Consider the following 22,389-nt stretch of genomic DNA (forward strand, 5'->3'; position numbering starts at 1 on the left):
GCTATCAGCTCAGCTAGCAGCTTTCCCTCCTGTTGGGAAACCTCAGCTGAGCGACGCTTGGCCAGGGTTCCTTTGGGGGCCAAACCTCTGGCCTTGGCTGCTCTCCACATCTGTATGCATGTTCCTTGTTATTGCAGGATTTTAGAGTGGGGAACGCTGGCCATATAGAGCACTACTATTCCTAATTTAGAGCTGAGGTGATACCAGCCACTGGAGATAGAATTCATTACTAAGCTTCTGGAGTTGAGTAGAGTGGTCAGGACCCAAGGCTTGGGCCCAGTTAGTGTAGCTGAGCACGCCTAGGAGCCTCAGGAAGGCGGGGCTCTTGACTAAGACCCTGGGCTCTGGCATGCCCAGAGGGGACCCTTCCCTCAAGAACAGCCTGGTCTGTGTGTCTAGGCTTTGCTGGTCCCAGATTCTACAGTTGTGGGGTGCTGTGTCAAGGAGCAAATGCACATGGGCCCTAGAGCAGATTTCTCATGTTTAAATTTCTTCCCAACTCAGTTGGCCCTGGGCAAGTTACTGACAGCTTCATTTCTCTACTTAAAATACAAAACTGCTGGGCGTGGTGTTGCATGTCTGTAATCCCAGCTACTCAGGGGTGAAGGTTGCAGTGAGCCAAGATTGCACCACTGCACTCCAGCCTATGTGACAGAATGAGACCCTGTCTCAAAAAAAAAGGCCCACTCTGCCTTCAATACTGCTCCCCTTCCCAGCTGAAACACCGGCTTTGCCCTCAGGTTCAGATGGGCTCTGCAGATGTGAAAAACATCCTGAGCTGGACACCTTGTGTGGATTCACAGCCTGGTTTGGGACTCCAAACCTCCCCAGGTTTGAAGGGCTCCACCTCCCCAGGTCCAAGGTCCATCCCATTGCAGATGGGAGTCTCATCACCACCTGTACCACATCCTCAGGAAGGGCTGCGAGCGCCAGGCCCAGGCAGAGACCAGCTTTGGAGCAGGCAGGTTTCCCATGCATCACCCTGCTCTACCTTTACTTCTCAGCCTCTCTCAATGGAGACAAGGTCTCCCTGTATTGCCCAGGCTGATCTTGAACCCCTGGGCTCAAGTGATCCTCCCTCCTCAGCCTCCCAAAGCACTGGAATTGCAGGTGCGAGCCACCACACCCAGCCTCTCAGGCATCTTTTCCACTGCCTCATCGCTTCCAACGATCTGAGAAAGGGCCTGGAAGGGCCCTGGGCCCACCATGCTGCCAGTTCCTCCCACACCTGGCCTCAGCCCAAAGGAGTCCCAGAAGGCACAGTAGCAAGAGGACAAAGGGAATGACCCCAAATGGATGGGAAATATTTTTATTGCAAAAAGTTCCAAAGGCACCCTAAAACCCTAAGCAGGATTCTGGACATGGAAGCCTACGGAAGAGATAAAAATAAATACGTCAACCTGCCCAACCCTCTGCGGTAGGACTGGGTGTGGACACTAGAGGGAGGGTGTCCTTTATCACATATGCGTCTCTGAAGTCATATAAATATAAAATACATTATAGTACATCAGCGTTAAATACCAGTCACTGTGTTTTCATAATTTGTGCTGTAGACAGAGTTCTGTACACGTAACACGTGGGGACAGTCCCATGCCTAGGCATCCCAGCATCTATTCTGAAGTCAGTGTAAAGACACCCTTAAGTGGTGGGGACATGATAGCCCAGAACCCACAGCATAGGGGAACCGGGAGAGGAGGGGCTGGACCCTGGCTCCCCCAGCTGGTGTCCACACGCATTGCTGCAGAGGCTGGTGCCTGCTCTTCCCCAGCCTTGGTCTTTGAAACCCAAAGATGGGGTGGTCCTGATGGTGGAGACCAGGGTAGGTCTGGAAAACAGACACAGGAGAGGGTGCAAACCCAAGTCCAGCTCTTCCACTCTGGCTCGTACCATAGCCCTTGTCTGCGCAGCCGCCACAGGCATGGGGTACGGCAGCTGCCAACCACAGCAAAGCTGCAAAAAGAAATTGTTTTCCACAGCGGGAAGGCCTCGCAGCCTAGCCCAGACCAAGATGCCCTGTGCTGGCAGTCATCACACAGCCCAGAGAGTGTATCCTTGGGTGCCCAGCTCCGTGCCTGGGACAGTCAGGGATCGAGGGCCTGGCCAATCTTGTATGGCTGAACCCAGCCCTTATACCCCTGATGCCAAGGGAGACAAGCTGCCCCACTGAGCTCAAACCACCTCTGGATGGGCTCGACAGCTGGCTAGGAAGTTAAGTGAGGGCTACAGGGCAGGGAAGTTCCCTGAGGGAGTTCACACAGACCAGGAGGGCCCAAGGAAGCAGAGGAAGGAGGGCAACGCAAGCAACAGTGCCAGAAGGCGCCTGACGACAGGAAGCCCAGCTGCACGTTCCACACCACCCATAGGACTCCCAGCCAGGCCCCATCAGGCCTGGACAGTGCTGGGGTCCCATCCTCAGCCGTCCCACCAGTACCTGGTGCACAGCAGGTGCTGAGAGATAACCATGACCCAAGGGAGAAGAGCTGCCACTAACTGTAACCAAACCAGCCAGGGCGTTCTAGGACAAGTTTTTCTAATGACAGTAATGTCATCCACAGTGTATGGACTGGGCTCTTCAGGAGCATGAGGGAGAGGCCAGGCAGCCCTGGCAGGTGTCCCCGGACATATTAAGGCAACCAGCCATGCCATCTGGTTAACACAAGGGTCTTAAGTGCAATCTAAGTGACAATGTGAGACTGTCTCCTGCTGAGAACATCTCTACAAGTTAGTACACTAGAAAAGGCAATCAACATTTGCTTTAACCTTAACGAGAAAAGCACAGTCTGAACGCCCTCTTCTCTAAAAAGGGAGGCAAAGACAAAAACTCAAGCCAAGGCTCCTTTGGGTATTTTGAGGTGAAACTGACCATTTCCAAGAAAAAACCAGGGACTGCCAGGCTGCGGCGTTCACCTGAGCGCTCCTGCAGAAAGCTCTGGCAATGGCACTTTACAGAATTGAAAAATCAAAGCTGACCCTATACAGCTTCCTCTTCTTTTAAGGTCAAACTGCAAGCATTTTAAACCTTGAAACCAACCACCAAGGCCACCTCCTGCCCAGGACTTCCTTTAGAAGCTGTGGGACTCCTCATGCACAGGCCCGGCAAGGACTCGGGCACCTGCAGCTGTCTGCCTGACCAGGTGTCAATGACTGCCTCCCAGGGCCTCCTGGGAAGAACCTATGGCCTGAGACCTCCCGTGGGCTTCTGTCCCAGGATGCTGAAGGAGACAGTGAGAGGTGAAGACAAAACAGCCAGTTGGGGGGGGGTCAGGGGGTGGGAGTGGGGTTGGGGGCTATGGCTGGGGAGACCCATCATCTGCCATGGCCATATTTTCACCCCCCAGGTCCATATCCCTGTTCATGTCCCACTGTCCCGGTGCAGCCTCTGGAGGCCAGCCCTCTGTGGGGTTCGGATGTAAGCCCTGGGCAGGGGCTATGAGCTAGGGAGGCAGGCCCCCATCCCCTTTGGGGAAATGGTCCCCCAAGACACCCCCAGATGTGGAATTTGGGACCCCACTTCAGCCTCTGTCTGCCTGATTCGCTGCTCCAGGTCCAGGCCATCCTCCAAGCTTCACAGGAGGACCCCTCCTCCCTTCACTCATCCCTCTCAAGTCGTCCTCCTCAACCCAGGTGGGAGGAACTAGGTGCAGGTGACAGCAGCAGGAGGGGTGTGCACTGCGTGGGTGAGCTGCGATCCACAGGCTGGGGGTGACCTCCAAGACCCAGAAACACGTGCCGGGAGGAAGGTGGCTCTTCCTCAACGTCAGGAAGGGCGTTCAGGATGGCCTCTGACTCAGGCTCTCAAGGCACAGAAACCTTCAGGCACCAGATCCTGGGCTTGCGTGGCTACCTGAGAGCCTGTGCTCCACCTGTGAGCCCAACCTGTCCTCGTACATGAAAGAGTGGTGCCAGTTACCTGCACCGAGGCCCGGACTGGACTGGACCAGGGCTAGTGCAGCTCATTAGGGTCCCGCAGTGGCCGGGGTCGGCCTGGGTCCATGTCATTGTTGCCACTGTCCAACTCGAAGCCGCGCCCACCTGAGAAAGTCTGGGGCATGAACTGGCGGAAGATGCTGACACTGCCGTGCCAGAAGGTAGGTTCTGGGAGCCGCCCCACCACGCTCCACGCGCGAGTCTCTGGGTCATAGGCCTCTACCACGTCCGAGAGTTCAAATGTATTGTCATATCCCCCAGAGACATACAGCTTTCCTCCAAGGACAGCCAGGCTGCCCCCCACGTGCACCTGTGGCCCAAAAGAATGAGGGAGCGCAGGTCAGAGGAGAGGGTAGGACAGGGCCCCACCTGAGGACCCATGGGAGACAAGGCATGACCTATCATCAACCCAGAGTAGCAGCCTTGGCACTCCCAGAAAGCAGAGAAGCCAACCCCCTTCCTACACCCCGCTTAGGAAAACAGGCCTCCCCAGGGGCAGCTGGGCCTTCCCTACGGTGATGAGGGCACCCGATGCAGTGCCAGCCCTCCCTGTGCGCAGACCATGCTGAGCAGCACTTCCTACGTTCTCTCAGAAATCTTTGCAGTAGCCCTCGGGGCTGGACACTAATGTTTTCCCCATGTTACAGATGGGAAAACTGAGGTTTGTGTGGCTGACACTGGCAGAGCTGGGCTCTGAACCATGAGGCTAAATGATTCCTTCCATCTTTCCCAAATTCACTATGTGTAGGTTACTGTGGGGAAAACAGAAAGTTAAATCTCTTTCTTTTGAGATGGAGTTTCACTCTTGTTGCCCAGGTTGGAGCGCAATGGCATGATCTCGGCTCATGGCAACTTCTGCCTCCTGGGTTCAAGAGATTCTCCTGCCTCAGCCACCCAAGTAGCTGGGATTACAGGCCTGCACCACCACAGGAGGCTGGGACGTCAAGGCTGCAGTGCACTATGATTACACGGTTGCACTCCAGCTGGGTGACAAAGTGAGACTCTGTCTCTTTTTTTATTTTTATTTTTTTGAGACGGAGTTTTGCTCGTTACCCAGGCTGGAGTGCAATGGCGCGATCTCGGCTCACCGCAACCTCCGCCTCCTGGGTTCAGGCAATTCTCCTGCCTCAGCCTCCTGAGTAGCTGGGATTACAGGCACGCGCCACCATGCCCAGCTAATTTTTTGTATTTTTAGTAGAGACGGGGTTTCACCATGTTGACCAGGATGGTCTCCATCTCTTGACCTCGTGATCCACCCGCCTCGGCCTCCCAAAGTGCTGGGATTACAGGTTTGAGCCACCGCGCCCGGCCTGACTCTGTCTCTTAAAAAAAAATTAAAATTAAAGGTAGTTTTCTGTATAGAAGTCTTTCATCTTCTTCGTTATTGTACTACTGTATTTTTTTTGTTGTTGCTATTTTAATTGAGATTGTTTTCTTGATTTATTTTTTGGATAGTTACATGTAAATGCTACGGTTTGTTTTTGTTTTTGTTTTTTTTACAGAACTGTTTCTCAGTGTGAAATGATTTTTAAACGTTGATTTTGTATCCTGCACTGGTACTGAATTCCTTTCTCAGTTGTACAGTTTCTTGAATCTTTTGGATTTTCCATATGTAAGATTGTGTCATCAGCAAATAGAAATAATCTCACTTTTTCATTTCCAGTTAAGGTGCCTTTATTTCTTCGTCTTCCCTAACTGCTCTTGCTTGGACCTTCAGTGTATGTTGAAAAGAGAGGCTGGCCTCAGTGGCTCACGCCTGTAATCCCAACACACTGGGAGGCCGAGGTGGGCGGATCACCTGAGGTCGGGAGTTTCCAAGCTGACCAACATGGAGAAGCCCTGTCTCTACTAAAACAAAAAACAAAACAAAACAAACAAACAAAAGTTAGCCAGTGTGGTGGTGCATGGCTGTAATCTCAGCTACTTGGGAGGCTGAGGCCGTAGAATCGCTTGAACCCTGGAGGTGGAGGTTGTGGTGAGGTGAGATCACGCTATTGCGCACCAGCCTGGGCAGCAAGAGTGAAACTCCGTCTGAAACGAAACAAAAAAAAAAGAAAAGAAAAGAAAGAAAAAGGAGGCCCGGCACAGTGGCTCAATCCTGTAATCCCAGCACTTTGAGAGGCCAAGGTGGGCGGATCGCTTGAAGTCAGGAGTTTGGGACCAGCCTGGCCAACATGGGGAAACCCCCTCTCTCCTAAAAATATAAAAATTAGCCAGGCATGATGGCAGGCGTCTGCAATCCCAGCTCCTCTGGAGGCTGAGGCAAGAGAATTGCTTGAACCCAGGAGGTAGTTAGCCAAGATCTCCAAGATCGTGCCATTGCATTCCAGCCTGGAAGACAGGAGTGAAGCTTTGTTTCAAAAAAAAAGAAAAAAGAGGCTGAGGGTGGTGGCTCATGCCTGTTATCCCAGCACCTTGGTAGACCAAAGTAGGCAGATACAAAATACAAAGGTATTAGCCGGACGTCATGTTGGGTGCGGGTGCCTATAATCCCAGCTACTCAGGAGGCTAAGGCAGCAGAATTGCTTGAATCCAGGAGGCAGAGGTTGCAGTGAGCCAAGATTGCGCCACTGCACTGTAGCCTGGGCAACAAGCAAGATTCTGTCTCAAAAAAAGAAAAGAGGGCCAGGCACAGTGGCTCGTGCCTGTAATCCCAAAACACTGGGAGGCAGAGGTGGGTGGATCACGAGGTCAGGAGTTCGAGACCCGCCCGGTCAACATGGTGAAGCCCCATCGCTACTAAAAATACAAAAATTAGCCGAGGGTGGTGGTGGGCGCCTATAATCCTAGCTACTCGGGAGGCTGAGGCAGGAGAATCACTTGAACCTGGGTGGTGGAGGTTGCAGTGAGCCAAGACCGCGCCATTACACTCCAGCCTGGGCGACAGAGTGAGACTCTGACTCAAAAGAAAAGAGGAGTGAGTTCTTTATTCTTCTTTTTCAAGACTGTTTTGGCTTTCTAGCGCCCCTTGCAATTCCATATGAATTTGAGGATCTGCTTTTCCATTTTTGTAGAAAACGCTGTTTCCATTTTGAAAGGGATTGCATTGAGTCTGTAAATTGCTCTGAGTGGTATTGATACTTGACAAGGTTAAGTCTTCCCATCCTTCCTTAAAATTACACAATCGTGTTGCTTAGTGGCAAGGATATATCCTGAGAAATTCATCCTGTGTGAACATCCTAGAGGGTGCTACAAAAACCTAGATGGTCTTAGCCTACTCCGTACTTAGTCTCTGGCAGAGCCTGTGCTCCCAGGATACAAACCTGTACAGCATGTTACTGTACTATATATACCATAGGCAACTGTAGCACAGTGGTGTTTGTGTATCTAAACATAGGTAACCATAGGAAAGATACAATGTCAAGGCAGTGAGTGGCTCACACCTGTAATCCCTGCACTTTAAGAGGCCGAGGCAGGTGGACGAGTTGAGGTCAGGAGTTTGAGACCAACTCCTGGCCAACGTGGTGGAACCCCATCTCTACTAAAAATGCTACTAAAAATAAAAAATTAGCCAGGCATAGTGGTGAGTGCCTGTAACCCCAACTACTCAGGAGGCTGAGGATAAGTGCTTGAACCTGGGAGATGGAGGTTGTAGTGAGCTGAGATCATGTCACTGCATGTGGGTGACAAGGTGAGACTCCATTTCAAAAAAAAAGAAAAGGTAGACTAAAATTCAATATAAGAGATAACAAATGGGATGTGTAGGGCACTTACCATGAATGGAGCAAGTTTGCAGGGCTGGCGGTTGCTCTGGGTAAGTCAGTGGGTGAGTGGTAAGAAAATATAAAGGCTTGGATATTGCTGCACCCTACTCCCCTTTTCTTTCTGTTTTTTTGTGACTGAGTCTCATTGTGTCACCTAGACTGGAGTACAATGGTGCAGCCTCCACTCACTGCAACCTCTGCCTCCCAGGTTCAAGCAGTTTTTGTGCCTCAGTCACCCGAGTAGCTGGGATTCCAGATGCACGCCACCCCACCCAGCTAATTTTTCTATTTTTGGTAGAGATGGGTTTTCACCATGTTGTCTGGGCTGGTCTCCAACTCCCAACCTCAAGTGATCTGCCTGCCTCGGCCTCCCAAAGTGCTGGGATTACAGGTGTGAGCCACCGCATCTGGCTGAATTTTTTCTATTTTAAATCAAGGTGGGGTTTCTCCATGTTAGTCAGCCTGGTCTCAAACACCCAACCTCAGCTGATCCACCTGCCTCGGCCTCCGAAAATGCTGGGATTACAGGTGTGAGCCACTGCGTCCGGCTGAAATTTTTCTATTTTAAATAGAGGTGGGGTTTTTCTCCATATTGGTCAGGCTGGTCTCAAACACCCAACCTCAGGTGATCTACCTGCCTCGGCCTCCCAAAGTGCTAGAGTTACAGGCGTGAGCCACCGACCCTGCCCAGGTTCTTTTTTTTTGAGATGGAGTCTTGCTCTGTAGCCCAGGATGGAGTGTAGCAGTGTCATCTCGGCTCACTGAACTTCCACCTCCTGGGTTCAAGTGATTCTCCCGCCTCGGCCCTCCAAGTAGCTGGGATTACAGGTGCGCACCACCATGTGTGGCTAATTTTTGTATTTTTACAAAAATTTAATAGAGATGGGGCTTCACCTGGTTGACCACGCTAGTCTCGAACTCCTGACTGTGATCCGCCTGCCTCAGCCTCCCAAAGTGCTGGGATTATAGGTATGAGCCACAACACCCAGCCGAGTCTCTTAAATGTAAGGACATTAAGCTATGATGTAAGCTATGAGGCTAGACGTCACGGAGTATAGGGCTGGAAATGTTAAGACAGGAAAGAAGGCTATAGGCAGTGTGATATGTACCTAGGACTAAGACTGCTCACATGGCCAAATAGCACTGAGCCTTCCCTGTTAACCATCACACTGCCAGGCTCAGCATCCCTCTTCTCATCAAGCCCAGAGAGAAGGGGTGGACCCTGGCTGTCCTATTCAGAACCCACAGCAGGTGACAGTAGAAGTATCCCCACAGTGGGTTCCTCAGGAATCTGCCGGGCATGGTGGCTCACCCCTGTAATCCTAGCCCTTTGGGAGCCCAGACAGGAGGGTCACTTGAGGCCAGGAGTTTGAGACCAGCCTGGGCAACACAGCAAAACCCTGTCTCTACAAAAATTAAAAAAAAATTTCCTATTGCATCTACATATGAGAAAAAAAAAATAGCTTGGTGTGGCAGCACACGCCTGTAGTCTCAGCTACTCAGGAGGCTAAGGTAGGAGGATTGCCTGAGCCCAGGAGGTAGAGGCTATAATGAGCTATGATTGCACTACTGCACTCCAGCCTGGGTGACAGAGCAAGACACTGTCAAAAATAAAAAGGCAGGGCAGAGACCTCATGCTGACTGCTCCAGCCACACTGTCCGCTGGCGTACCCAAGCACGTGCCAGGACACTCTGCTGCAGGGCCTCTGTACCTGCTATCCCTCTCTGGAATAGGTGTCCCCAGATGGCTGAATGCCCTCACTTCCTTCTGCTCTCTGGCTTATAGTTGACAATAAATACTGGTCAAATGCATGCTAAGCTGTGTAATCATGGGATGTTACTTAACCTCTGTGTCTCAGTGAGCCTCAAGTGCAAAACAAAGATAACAGCAGCCTTGTATTCATTGAGATGAGACCCACCCATCATGGCGGTGGATCCCAAGCACTCATCATGACGACACTTGGGTTGCAAAATCAAGACCAGCCTGAGCTTCCAACGCTGGCCCGCCTGAAAATTTACCTGATTCATGGCCGGGATCTTGTCCCATTGGTTCTTTGTTGGGTTGTACACATCCACCTCGGCGGAGTCATCCCTGCAGAGGGGGCAGTGGGAGGACAACTGCTCAGAGCGAGGAGGAAGCTCCCTCAGGTGCACAGGGCTGGAGCGGAGTCCTCCCCTGAGTCACTGACTTCTCCAGTGATCTGGATCTTTCTGATGCCATCCAGCAGCTCCCTTGCCAGGTGGGCTCCATCCCCAGCTCTTAGGGGCCAATTTTAGCCCCCTGTGCCCACCCAGCCAGGGCGCCAGGGCTGGAACCCTTGCTCCCAAACCTGAAGATCAGGAATTTTGAGGACCTGAAGCCCCTTCAATGCCTGCCCATCACTCTGCACCAAGGTGGCTGTCCCCCTAGCCCCCAAGGCTATAGGAGCTCCCTTCAGATCTTTAAACAGGTTCCTGGCTTCACTGTGCATCCCCACATGCCCTGGAGCACTCCATGCCACTGTCGCCAGTATCACTGTGAGCCCCCAACCCTGTCCTGTTCACTATGATGTTGAAGTGCCCCTCACTTTGGGATCAAGACCCTTCAACTTCATTTGACATTCTTTTTCCCACAGAAAAAAGGCTCAAAGGCACAGCCTTGAAAAGCAAAAAAGATACAGGCCAGGCACTGTGGCTCATATCTATAATCCCAGCACTTTGGGAGGCCGAGGCAGGTAAAGTGCCTTAAGTCAGGAGTTAGAGACCAGCATGGCCAATATGGTAAAACCCCCGTCTCTACTAAAAATGCAAAACTCAGCAGGGTGTGGTGGCACATGCCTGTAATACTAGCTGCTCAGGAGGCTGAGGCAAGAGAATCACTTGAACCTGGAAGGCAGAGATTGCAGTGAGCTGAGCACATCACTGCACTCCAGCCTGGGTGACAGAGTGACACTCTTGTCTCAAAAAAAAGAAGAAATGTGCCGGCCTTGTGGCTTATGCCTGTAATCCCAGCACTTTGTAAGGCCAAGGCAGGTAAATCACCTGAGGTTGGGAGTTCAAGACCAGCCTGACCAAAATGGAGAAACTCCGTTTCTACTAAAAATAAAAATTAGCTGGGCGTGGGGGTGCACGCCTGTAATCCCTGCTACTCAAGAGGCTGAGGCAGGACAATCACTTGAACCCGGGGGGCAGAGGTTGCAGTGAGCTGAGAATGCACCATTGCACTCCAGCCTGGGCAACAAGAGCAAAACTCCATCTCAACAACAAAGCAACAACAACAAAGAAACGCAAAGATACTACAAGACAAACAATAGTAGTTGTGGACCAGACACTCCAGCACAAAACCAGCCCCAGATAATGCAGACACGCTGCATTCCAAGGAAACTTCATCCATGGACACTGACAGTTACATTTTGTGTAACTTGAAATGTTACTCTTGTCTTGATTTTTAGCCCCCAACCATTTCAAAATGTCAAATCCACCCTCAGTTTGTGGGCTCTATGGGGGTGATGATGATCATTAAACACTGGAATCTGCTAGGCTGCCCTTTCTTTCCCCAGCAGAGACCTGTGAAACAGAGCCTGGATGCTGGGCCGGATGGAGCTCACCGGCATTCCCAGAGGGGGCTACTGGACCCCAGCCAAGGAGCCATCTTGTACCAGAACCAAGGGGAGGGAGGCTGAGCTCATTCGTGGGTCAAACGGACAACGGCCAAGGCTATGGCCTCCCTGAGGATGACCCGTCCTAGACACAAGCTATTCAAAGACAGGTGGTGTTCTGGGGGGAGGGTTATGTGGCTCTCGAAGAGTCAAAGTGCACAAACAAGGTGGCACCGGGACAAATACCCCAGGAGGACCAGCTCTAAGCAGGGCCCCGGCAGGCCTAGCCTTCTCTTCCAGGCTCCAGCATCCTCCACTCAGGCTGAGCCTGGGTGCCCCTCCTCTGGCACAGGTCACATTGGTAGGATGAACAGGTCACATTGGTAGGATGAAGCCTTTCCAGAGCACTGCCTCCTCTTACACATGCAGGTGGCTTAGAAAACCCTTGTTAAGGCTAGAAGTGAGTGGGGTGAGGGGTGCCAGACCCTCATGCTTCCCTGTGGGAAAGTTAACCCAGCAGGCAGACCTCCCTGGGGCACATCATATCTTGCTCTAGGACAGATGGGGGAGGGGAGGAGGACTCTTAAAGGCACTGGGCCTGGAACCACTGCCTAGGAGCTGAAAAGAAGGTTCTAGCCTTTTGATAGGTTGTATTTATAGCCATCTCCACCCACTCTTTGAAGACACCTTCACAACTTGGGGGAGGGAGAGCTGGGCAAAGGGTCAGATGATATTTTATAATGGGACCAGAGCTGGCTCAGATTCCAGGGCTTTCTCAGAGCAAGACTGTTGGCTCCTGGCACATAGAGGTGCCCAGTTACTTGTGTAACAACGCCACCCCTGTTCTTTTTGGTGCTTACCACAAAAGCCTGGTAAGGAGCCTCCTGTTTCGTGGGGTGGGGCAAAGGCTAAGGCCAAAGCCAATGCAGCTCTGGCAGTGAGAGGCACGGGGCCAAGAAGCAGGGAGCTCACATCCCCCAAGCTCCCCGTTCAAAGCCCCAGACCAAAAGGGCACAGTAGGGACTGTCATTCAGTTTGTCCCCTTCCCTCCTGGACCCAGAGTTTCAGGCAGGCTCTAGGCTGGGAAGGAGCAGCAGGGTGTGTGAAGACACAGCGGAGTACAGCAGGCGGGGCGCTGCCCTGCACCTTCATTGATGCCCACCAACCAGGTGGAGGCAGCATTTGGCTGTGACCGGACAGGTCATCAAGGCCAGCAGACACCTGACGACCTGCAGGCTGCCTATCTCTGCTCCATGCTGCCCAGGCTACAGTCTGCTCTTCCCTCGAAGAACCCAACTCCACCACCCTTAAAATCCATTGATTAAGAAAATCTGGAGTTTTCCTTAAACTCAAATAAATAGAACGAGCACTCTAGCTCAGAAAGACCTGGCCTGGCCAGATGTTGGGGTTCACATCTGTAATCCCAACACTCTGGGAGGCAGGAAATGTGGGAGGATCATTTGAGGAAGGGATTTGAGACCAGCTTGGGCAATATAGCGAGACCCTGTCTCTACAAAAAAATTAAAAATTAGCCAGGTGTGGTGGCACATGCCTGTGGTCCCAGCTACCTGGGAGGCTAGCGGAAGGATTGCTTGAGCCCAGGAGGTTGAGGCTGCAGTGGGCCATGACTGCACCACTGTACTCCGGCCTGGGTGACAGAGTGAGACTCCATCTCCAAAAAAAAAAAAAAAAAACAGCCCAGGAACGGTGGCTCATGCTGTAATCCCAGCCTTTGGGAGGCTGATGCAGGTGGATCACATGAAGTCAGGAGTTCGAGACCAGCCTGACCAACATGATAAAACCCCATTTCTACTAAAAATACAAAAATTATCTGGGCATGGTGGCACATGCCTGTAATCACAGCTACTTGGGAGGCTAAGGCAGGAGGATGGATTGAACTTGGGGGGCAAAGGTTGCAGTGAGCCAAGATCGTGTCATTGTACTCTAGCCTGGAAAAGTAGAATTCTGTCTCAAAAAAAAAAAAAAAAAAAAGAGAGACAGACCCAGCCTCCGACCCCAGCTAGGCCTCCATTTCTTATCTGTAGAAAGGAGAGAGCAGCCATGACGTGCTTAGTGCAGGACCTGGTAAGAGATGCCAAACACACAGTGCAGCTCGGCGCCTGCAACTCACCTGACAAAGTACATGAGTCCATTCAGAGTCACAGTCTTGGGGGCGAAGGACCAGGGCGGGAGCTGGCCACAGTCCACCAGCGACCACAGGTCGGTGTTGGGGTCATAACACTGCATCACCATGGTCTCCTTGCCAGCCAGGGAGCCGATGGCATAGAGCCGGCCGCGGCAGGCAGTGGTGGAGCAGTTGTCCATGGGGTAGGTCATGGGCTGCAGGGCCTCCCAGGAATCGGTGGTGTGGTCATAGCGCTCGGTGCTGTCGGCAGCCACAACGTACAGCAGTCCGTCCAGCACAGAGGAGCTGTGGTACTCGCGGGCTTTCAGCATGGGCGCCACCTCCGTCCACTCATTCACACTTGAGTTGTACCTCCACACGCAGTCATAGAGCCGGGAGCCGTCGGACCCACCTGCCAGGGTGCATGATGGGCAGGTGGTCAGCGTACACAAGGTGAGTCACCCACCTGCACCTTCCTGAACTTCTGAGAGGGCCTCTCCCTTGGGAGGAATTAATGTCACCGGGCTTCACCTCAGACACATGTCCTCTCCCCAAAGCCCAGGCCACATGCTGTGGCTAAGGCACAGCACATGCTGACCACCGCCAGCGAGAAGACCACCGCCAAGCCTCTACCAAACAAAGGTCCCGGGTGCAATGCCAAAGGACCCGGCAGCCTCCTCTGGACACCTCAACCGACCAGAGCACCCGGCCGTGGGCCAGCTCTGCTGAGGAGCCAAAGAGCATGTCTGCAGGGTGCACAGGGACTTGCTCACTAAGTCCCAGGGTTCCTGGGCACCCTCCAAACAAGGTTCTGCCAGGACTAGAAGAGCAGAAGCCCACATCCTCCTGTAAGCAAGAGACCTAACAACATACAGCCCACTTCTTGATTCTGGTGCAGGTTACAAAGCTGTGTTTGCTTAGAAAAATCCATCGGCCAGGGGCGGTGGCTCAAGCCTGTAATCCCAGCACTTTGGGAGGCCAAGGCGGGTGGATCACAGGGTCAAGAGATCGAGACCATCCCAGCTACTTGGGAGGCTGAGGCAGGAGAACTGCTTGAACCCAGGAGGCGGAGGTTGCAGTGAGCAGAGATCGCACCATTGCACTCCAGCCTGGGTAACAAGCGAAACTCTGTCTCAAAAAAAAAGAAAAATCCATCAAGCTGTGTTAAGTACGATATATATACTCTTCTGCCTGAATTACTTTTTTTTTTTTTTTGATACAGTCTTACTGCCACCCAGGCTGGAAGGCAGTGGCATGATCTCAGATCACTGCAACGTCCACCTCCTGGGCTCAAGCAATCCTCCCACCTCAGCCTCCTGAGTAGGTGGCACACGCTGCCACACTGGGCTAATTTATGTATTTTTTGTTGAGACAGGGTTTTGCCATGTTGCCCAGGCCGGTCCTAAACTCCTGAGCTCAAGGGATCCACCCACCTTGATCTGCCAAAGTGCTGGGATTACAGATGTGATTACTGCACCCGGCCCTGTATTTTTAGTTTCAATAAAAAGTGCTACTAGCTGTAATCATAAATCATACCAGGTCTAGAAGGGCTATTAGAAACCCCAGGACAGGAAGGGACCCCAAGAATCCTGGGGCTGCACGCCTTGGCCTCCCAGACTGGCACCACCAGGACAGAGCAGACAGGACATTCTGTCTCACAGCCCTGAGCTCTAAAGGAAGAGCAAGTTCTTGTTCTTAGGAAGTGCACTCTGCCGGCCTCCTCCCTTCCATGGAGCTGTGTGAAAGGCAGCTGAATGGAATTACCCAGCCACCTGCCTAAACCCAAGGGATTAACTGCTCTGCTGAGACATTTATGGAAGGGTGTGCAGAAAGCTGGGGCGAGTCTGAGTAGTTCTGGGAAGCAATCCTCTCCTCAAAGACATTCGTCAGACTTTGGGGAGAGGGGAGGGACACCGTCTCCAATCAACTTGGGGACAACCTCAGATTGGAAAGAGGAATCTACTGGCAGATTCCAGCAGAGGCTGGACTCAGAGCTGCAGGGCAAGGAAGCTGTGGCCAGAGCCCAGCAACTGTCACACTTGACAGCTCAGAGTCCCACTGGAACTCAGAGCACGTCCCAGAGTGGGCTCTCTGGCGAACATGTAAGGCTGGGCACAGCAACTGTGACATCCCAGTCCCCACCTCCTTGCCTGATAACTGCCTCACATGCCTGCCTGGTGGGTTCTTTCCTTATATAGCAGTTACAGAGCCCGCCCTTCCTCACCCCGGGGAAGGAGGTAGCCTCCTGTTTAAACTGGGATTTATCTTCAACAAAAACTGCAGGAGAAGCCCAAACCCAGGCGGCCTGGGACCCGCCTACCATGACTCGGCAGTGTTTTCGGGCTTGGGCCAAGTAACTGGAAGAAAACCTCTAACATGTGACCATGTTTACAGTCTCTGGGGAGGGCAGCCTAAACACCATGTGACCACAGCACAGCGCCTAGGTGCAAGCCCAAGGGAACCGTGTCACCGGTGACAAAGAGTGAGTCAGGGGGCCCGGGTGGCTCAGCAGGGAGGGCGACATTCCCCCGCTGGGGGAGAACAGATGCCTCACCACCGGGCGTCAGACTCCTGCCCTTCCCTAGATTCCCTAAGGAGAAAAAGAAAGCAGCCATTGTGCGGAGTGAATGCCCCAGTATCTTCCAACCAAGTGGGGAGGCACCTTCGGGGCACGGAGTTGGCTCAGCCTGGCACCCCGGCCTCACGGGTCACAGACTCACAAGCAATTACTTGTCCCGGCTCATACAAGCGGCGATACTTTTCAAGGGTGATACTTGAAAAGTACCGGCCAGTGCTTTGTAGTCACCCGGGCCCCAGCTTGGACTCAGGTGCGGCCCTAGGATTCCAGGGTCTGTACATTTCTTCTGCGGGTAGCTGGGCTACCGCACGGGCGAGGCTCCACCCCAAAGAGCCTGCCCAGCCCCCGGCCCACTCACCCGTCACGTATATGTCATTGCCCAGCGCCACGATGCTGTAGCCCCCGCCCAGGTGGTCTGGGAACTCGGCTAGGTAGCGCCACTGGCCCGTCTGCGGGTTGTAGCAGTCGACAGTGACCAGCTCGTCGCAGTCCTGGTCGCAGCCGCCCACGAGCACGAGGATCTCGGCGAGGCCAGTGGAGGGGCGAGGACGCATTCGGGGGCAGGGCCCGCGGTCGTGGCGGTCATAGCGCGCTGCCTGGAAGTCGCGCGCCTCGCGCAGCAGGCTCAGGCAGGGCGGGCAGCGCGCCACCAGCGGCTCAGCCTCGACGTGCGCCAGCAGGTAGAAGCGTCGCACGAAGGGCAGGCGCACGGCCTCCAGCAGCTGCGGCCAGTGCACGGCGCGGCGCGGCGGGTCAGCGCGGACCCAGCGCAGCGCCAGCTGGTAGGCTGCCTCCTCCTTGGGCACGCACAGCCCGTCGTCCCGCAGGTAGCGCAGCAGGCGCGCCAGTGGCAGCCGCTCCAGCTGCTCGGCGCCCAGCTCGCCCACGTGGCGCAGGATGAAGCGCTGCGCCGCGCTCGCCAACCCCGCGCAACTGAAGGCCTCGGCGAAGTCCTGCATATCCAGGCAGTTAGCCAGGTCCAGCTGCTGCTGCAGGAAGGCGCCACAAGCTTCCTTCACGGCCGGGAATTGCAGCAGGTCGGCGGCGCGCAGCAGCGGCTCGGCATTGTCGCCGCTCACCGCCACGCGGCCCGTGTAGCTGAAGTCCAGCAGCAGCTGCAGCATGTCGGGCGGTACTCCGTGCAGGCGCACCCGCTCGGCGCGGCTCTCGCGCAGCTGCCCGGCGAACATGGCGCGGAAGTAGGGGCTGGCTGCGGCCAGCACCGCGCGGTGCGCCGGGAAGTCGCGCCCGCCTGCTGCCTCCAGGGTCACGTCCAGGAACTTGCGCTCGGCGCGGAGCTGGCTCAGGCCGCGCAGCAGGCTGAGGGCGTGCGCGGGGTCAGAGAAGGGCAGCACGGCCAGGGGCGCCGGCCGCTCCATGGCACTTACACTCGGAACTCGGGGACACCGCGGCCGGGGCCTGCGGAGACACGCTGCGAGCCCGGCACCGCTGCTATAAATAGGGCGGGGCGCCGCGGCCCTTAGGGAAGCAGGATGGGCGTGGAGAGGCGGGGCGTCGCCGACACCGCCCCCTTAACCCCTCCGTGCCCGGCGCCACCGCCCCGAGCGCGGGCTCGCCTGCCCCCCACGCGGCGCCCGCCCCCGGCTCCGCCGGGTGAATCGCCGCGGTCCCTCCCTCCGCCCTTCCGGGTCTCCCCACGGACTCCCGTGCCGGGGACGGCGAGTGACAAGTGCCAGCTCCGTGGGCGGCCCAGCCGCGCGCCGGGACCAGGGGCCTCCCGGGGTTGCCCACGACCCACCCGGCCACTGAACCCAACCCGGAGGAGGCGAGCTCGGCCCTGAAACCGAAGCCACCCCTCCTTTCGCGCCAGACTTCCCAAGGGCGCCGGCCCAGGTCCCGGGGCGGCTGGATACAATGGCTTTTTGTTTTGCTTTTTGAGTTCCACTAGTTTCAAGGGTTGCTAGTTAACCCTGTCACGGGATACACAGGATAGGCATTTTACCATTCTGAACCAAAGCAAGAACGCGTATCAAGTTTTTCAGTGACGTTTTTTCTTGGCGCATTTAAAAGCTATCCGGGGCCGGATTCCAGGAGTCGTTCCCACCCCTGTGTTCGTGCAGGAGCTTCTAACCCAGCAACACTGGCGTTCACTTTAGTTGGCTTCAGGCGTAGTTACAGTTTTGCTGCAGGCTCCTGGGCTGCTCCTGCCAGGGGCTCCCGGGCCTCCCTGCAACAGCTGCTCAGACTCCATGAGAGAGGCCCTGGGGGATCAGAGAGCGAGGGCTCAAAGTCAGATGGGAGACCGCCTTGAAACTAGGAGATGACGCCACTCAGCACAGTCCGGTTCGCTTGTATTGAGACGGGGGAATGGTGAAAAGAAGAAATTACCCTTATTTTAGTTCCAATAGATACAGCACCACTTTGAACGTCACTGTAGGGAAAAAAGAGCCCTCCCGGCCGGGCGCGGTGGCTCACGCCTGTAATCCCAGCACTTTGGGAGGCCGAGGTGGGTGGATTACCTGAGGTCAGGAGTTCAAGACCAGCTTGGCCATCGTGGTGAAACCCCATCTAAAAAAAAAAAAAAAAAAAAAAAAAAAAAGGAGCCCTTCCTTGGTTCTTCAGAGGAAGGTAGGTTTTGGTGAGTTTTAAGAGACCCCCCACTTCACTTCCTGCTTTGTAGAGGACACTTGGGTTTGTGCTATTTTCCAGCCCCCACTACACCTGGTAGGGCCTTTGAGAACGCATTCCTGAGGAAGGAGCCCACCCATGTGGGTCCCAGGACAGGCTGGGCCCATGGGAGCTGACTGTCATTCCCTGGTGCCAGCGAGGTCTAGGTCCCGGAGCCCTTCCAGAAGACATTTTGTTTTTATTCCACCTCTGAAATGAGAACCGCAGGCTTTCTCTTCTGCTTGAGTTTCACATTTTGTCCTGAGAATGCATCTGGTCTGAATTTCAGGGTGAGCATGGGAAGCACAGGCCCAAGTGAGAAAACATTCAGGTACCCAGGCGGGCTGCCTCTTGCCCATAGAAGGACTGTTCACACAGCTATTCAAGGCAGCAGCAGCATTCCTGGGCCCAGGAGCGGGGCCAATAGCTTCCTCCCACAGGCTTAGTGACAAGAAAGGCTGAATAGCCAGGAAGTGGAATGCTTGTAGGGAAAAGAACTCCCGTCCCCCAGGTCAGCTTACCCACCTTGCATAAATCCAATGATTAAGTCAATAATGTTTCCATAGTTGAGGACTGAGTATGGTTTCTTTGTATTCCGAACAACTGGGGTTATTTTTAAACATCGTTTCAGTGTATGGAGCTTTGAAGAATAACGATGTATTTATTGAAATGGAAAGATATTCAAGCTGTGAAGTGGTAAGTCGGATTACTCATCCTATGACCCAATTTGTTATATGTATTCATATGCCTAAAAAATTTTCTGAAGTTAACATTGCAGCAGTGGCTCACACCTGTAATCCCAGCACTTTGGTGGGTGGATCACCTGAGGTTGAGAGTTCAAGACCAGCCTGGCCAACATGGCAAAAACCTGTCTCTACTAAAAATAAAACAAATTAGCTGGGTGAGGTGGCGCAAACCTATAATCCCAGCTGAGGCATGAGAAGTGCTTGAACTGAGAGGTAGAGGTTGCAGTGAGCTGAGATTACGCCACTGCACTCCAGCCTGGGTGACAGAGTGAGACTCCATCTTAAAAAACAAATAAGGCTGGGCGCGGTGGCTCATGCCTGTAATCCCAGCACTATGGGAGGCCAAGGCAGGTGGATCACGAGGTCAAGAGATAGAGACCATCCTGGTCAACATGGTGAAACCCCGTCTCTACTAAAAACACAAAAAATTAGCCGAGCATGGTGGCGCATGCCTGTAATCCCAGCTACTCAGGAGGCTGAGGCAGGAGGATTTCGGTGAGCCGAGTTCGCGCCATTGCACTCCAGCCTGGGTAACAAGAGCGAAACTCCATCTCAAAAAAAAAAAAAAAAACAAATAAAAAACAAAAATATTTTCTTTAGGTGGTTATGCTCATTTTTTTTTTGCTTGCCTGCATTCTCTTTCTGTACTACATGTATATTATCTGTTAAAGAAATAATTCAAGTTCAAAATAAAATTAAGAATTATATCTTGAGAAAAGAAGTATTTCATTGATAACCCGAGTCTACCAGTAAGCATGTGAAACCATGTATGTGTATATATATATATACATGTTAAGAAAGGAATGTGGAGAGAAAAGACAGGAACAGATTTAGACCCATCAGCTGTGTTAAGGAATTTTGGATAACCTGCTAACCCAGGCATGCTATTTAGCTCTTTTGTTTTTAGGGGTGGGGCAGGCAGAGTGGGAGCAGTGGAACAATGACAGCTCACTGTCACCTTGAAAACCTGGGCTCATGTGATTTTCCCACTTCAGCCTCCCAAGTAGGTGAGACTACAGATGCATGCCACTACGCTTGCCTAATTTGAAAACTTTTTGTTCGGTGGCTCACGCCTATAATCCCAGCACTTTGGGAGTCCGAGGAGGGTGGATCATGAGGTCAAGAGATCCAGACCATCCTGGTCAACATGGTGAAACCCTGTGTCTACTAAAAATACAAAAATTAGGCCGGGCGCGGTGGCTCACACCTATAATCCCAGCACTTTGGGAGGCCGAGGTGGGTGGATCACAAGGTCAAGAGATCAAGACCAAGGCCGGGCGCGGTGGCTCATGCCTGTAATCCCAGCACTTTGGGAGGCCGAGGTGGGTGGATCACGAAGTCAAGAGATCGAGACCATCCTGGTCAACATGGTGAAACCCCATCTCTACTAAAAATACAAAAAATTAGCTGGGCATGGTGGCGTGTGCCTGTAATCCCAGCTACTCAGGAGGCTGAGGCAGGAGAATTGCCTGAATCCAGGAGGCGGAGGTTGCAGTGAGCCGAGATCACGCCATTGCACTCCAGCCTGGGCAACAAGAGTGAAACTCCCTCTCAAAAAAGAAAAAAAAAAAAAATCAAGACCATCCTGGTCAACAAGGTGAAACGCTGTCTCTAATAAAAATACAAAAAATAAGCTGGGCATGGTGGTACGTGCCTGTAGTCCCAGCTACTCAGGAGGCTGAGGCAGGAGAGGAGAATTGCTTGAACCCAGGAGGCGGAGGTTGCGGTGAGCCGAGATGGTGCCATTGCACTCCAGCCTGGGTAACAAAAGCGAAACTCTGTCTCAAAAAAAAAACAAAATTTTTTGTTGAGACTAAAAATACTGGGTCTCACTATGTTGCCCAGGCTGGTCTCAAACTCCTGGTATCAAGCAGTCCTCTTGCCTCAGCCTCCCGGAGTACTGGGATTCCAGGTGAACCATCCTGCCTGTCCTACTTCCTCTTTTTGCTTGTCAATCTCATGAGTTCAAATGGGAATGTGAGAAACTCATTCACCTCAGAATGACAAAGTTGTTATTGTTGTCAGCATTCTATTTAACGTGATCTGAAGGCCCACAGGATCATCCACCACACTGATGTGGTGGAAACACTATTGTTTGGTGAGGAAGATGTTAATTAACTCTGCCAAGCAGGTAGTAGTTTGTGGGAAAATACTTGTATTTACAGGTGAAACTTCAGTCATGAAAACTTACCTCTTCTAAAATTATGAAAATGGGCCAGGAGAGGTGACTAACACCTGTAATCCCAGTACTTTGGGAGGACAAGGTCAGGAGTTTGAGACCAGCCTGGCTAACACGGCAAAACCCCGTCTCTATGAAAAATAAAAAAATAGCCGGGCATGATGGCTGGTGCCTGTAATCTCAGCTACTTGGGTGGCTGAGGCAGGAGCATTGCTTAAACCCCGGAGGAGAAGGTTGCAGTTAGCGAAGATTTCACCACCGCACTTCAGCCTGGGCAACAGAGTAAGACCCCATCTCGAAAAAAAATTAAAATTATGAAAATGGTCATTGCCTATGTAATTTAAGACAATGTGATTTACCCAAACATTCTGAGGCTAAAAATAAAAAAGAAAAAGTGATTTGATATGTGATGTGGTTTAAAAAATAATAGTATTGTTTTTTAAAAAACTTAATTTTGATATTTATTTATTTTGAGACGGAGTCTCGCTTTGTTGCTAGGCTGGAGTGCAGTGTCGCGATCTTGGTTCACCGAAACCTCTGCCTCCTGGGTTCAAGCGATTCTCCTGCCTCAGCTTCCCGAATAGCTGGGACTACAGGTGTCCACAACCATGCCCAGCTACTTTTTGTATTTTTAGTAGAGACGGGGTTTCACCATTGCAGTGAGCTGAGATTGCGCCACTGTGCTATAACTTTGGGACAGGGCCAGACTCCATCTCAAAACAAAAACAAAAACAAAAAAACTGGCTGTTTACAGCCTGGCCAACATGGTGAAACCCCATCTCTACAAAAAAATACAAAAGTTAGCTGAGCGCAATGGCACACTTTCGTAGTCCCAGCTACTCAGGCTGAGGCAGGAGAATCACTTGAACCCGGGAGGGGAAGGCTACAGTGAGCCAAGATCTCGAGACTGCACTCCAGCCTGGA

At 52.8% G+C, this 22,389-nt stretch overlaps 1 protein-coding gene across 4 annotated transcripts; it reads right to left on the reverse strand.

The window, feature by feature from the left end:
- Nucleotides 1–1,293: 1,293 nt before the first annotated feature.
- Nucleotides 1,294–17,343, reverse strand: KLHL21 (kelch like family member 21). 4 transcript variants are annotated; one of them, XM_009000343.5, is made up of 4 exons: nt 16,271–17,343; nt 13,341–13,746; nt 9,651–9,723; nt 1,294–4,237 (listed from the first exon to the last, which is right to left on the reverse strand). In XM_009000343.5, the coding sequence occupies exons 1-4, from the start codon at nt 17,289–17,291 to the stop codon at nt 3,944–3,946; spliced, it is 1,794 nt and encodes a 597-aa protein (XP_008998591.2). In that variant the 5' UTR covers nt 17,292–17,343; the 3' UTR covers nt 1,294–3,943. The 4 variants fall into 4 exon arrangements, with proteins under 4 accessions (XP_008998591.2, XP_078186365.1, XP_008998593.2 ...); XM_009000345.5 differs by lacking the exon at nt 1,294–4,237 and adding an exon at nt 5,577–5,775; XM_035307594.3 differs by lacking the exon at nt 1,294–4,237 and adding an exon at nt 5,577–5,958.
- Between the last annotated feature and the right edge of the window lie 5,046 nt (nt 17,344–22,389).

The sequence above is a fragment of the Callithrix jacchus genome, chromosome 7, assembly GCF_049354715.1.
Source record: "Callithrix jacchus isolate 240 chromosome 7, calJac240_pri, whole genome shotgun sequence".
NCBI lineage: Eukaryota > Metazoa > Chordata > Mammalia > Primates > Cebidae > Callithrix > Callithrix jacchus.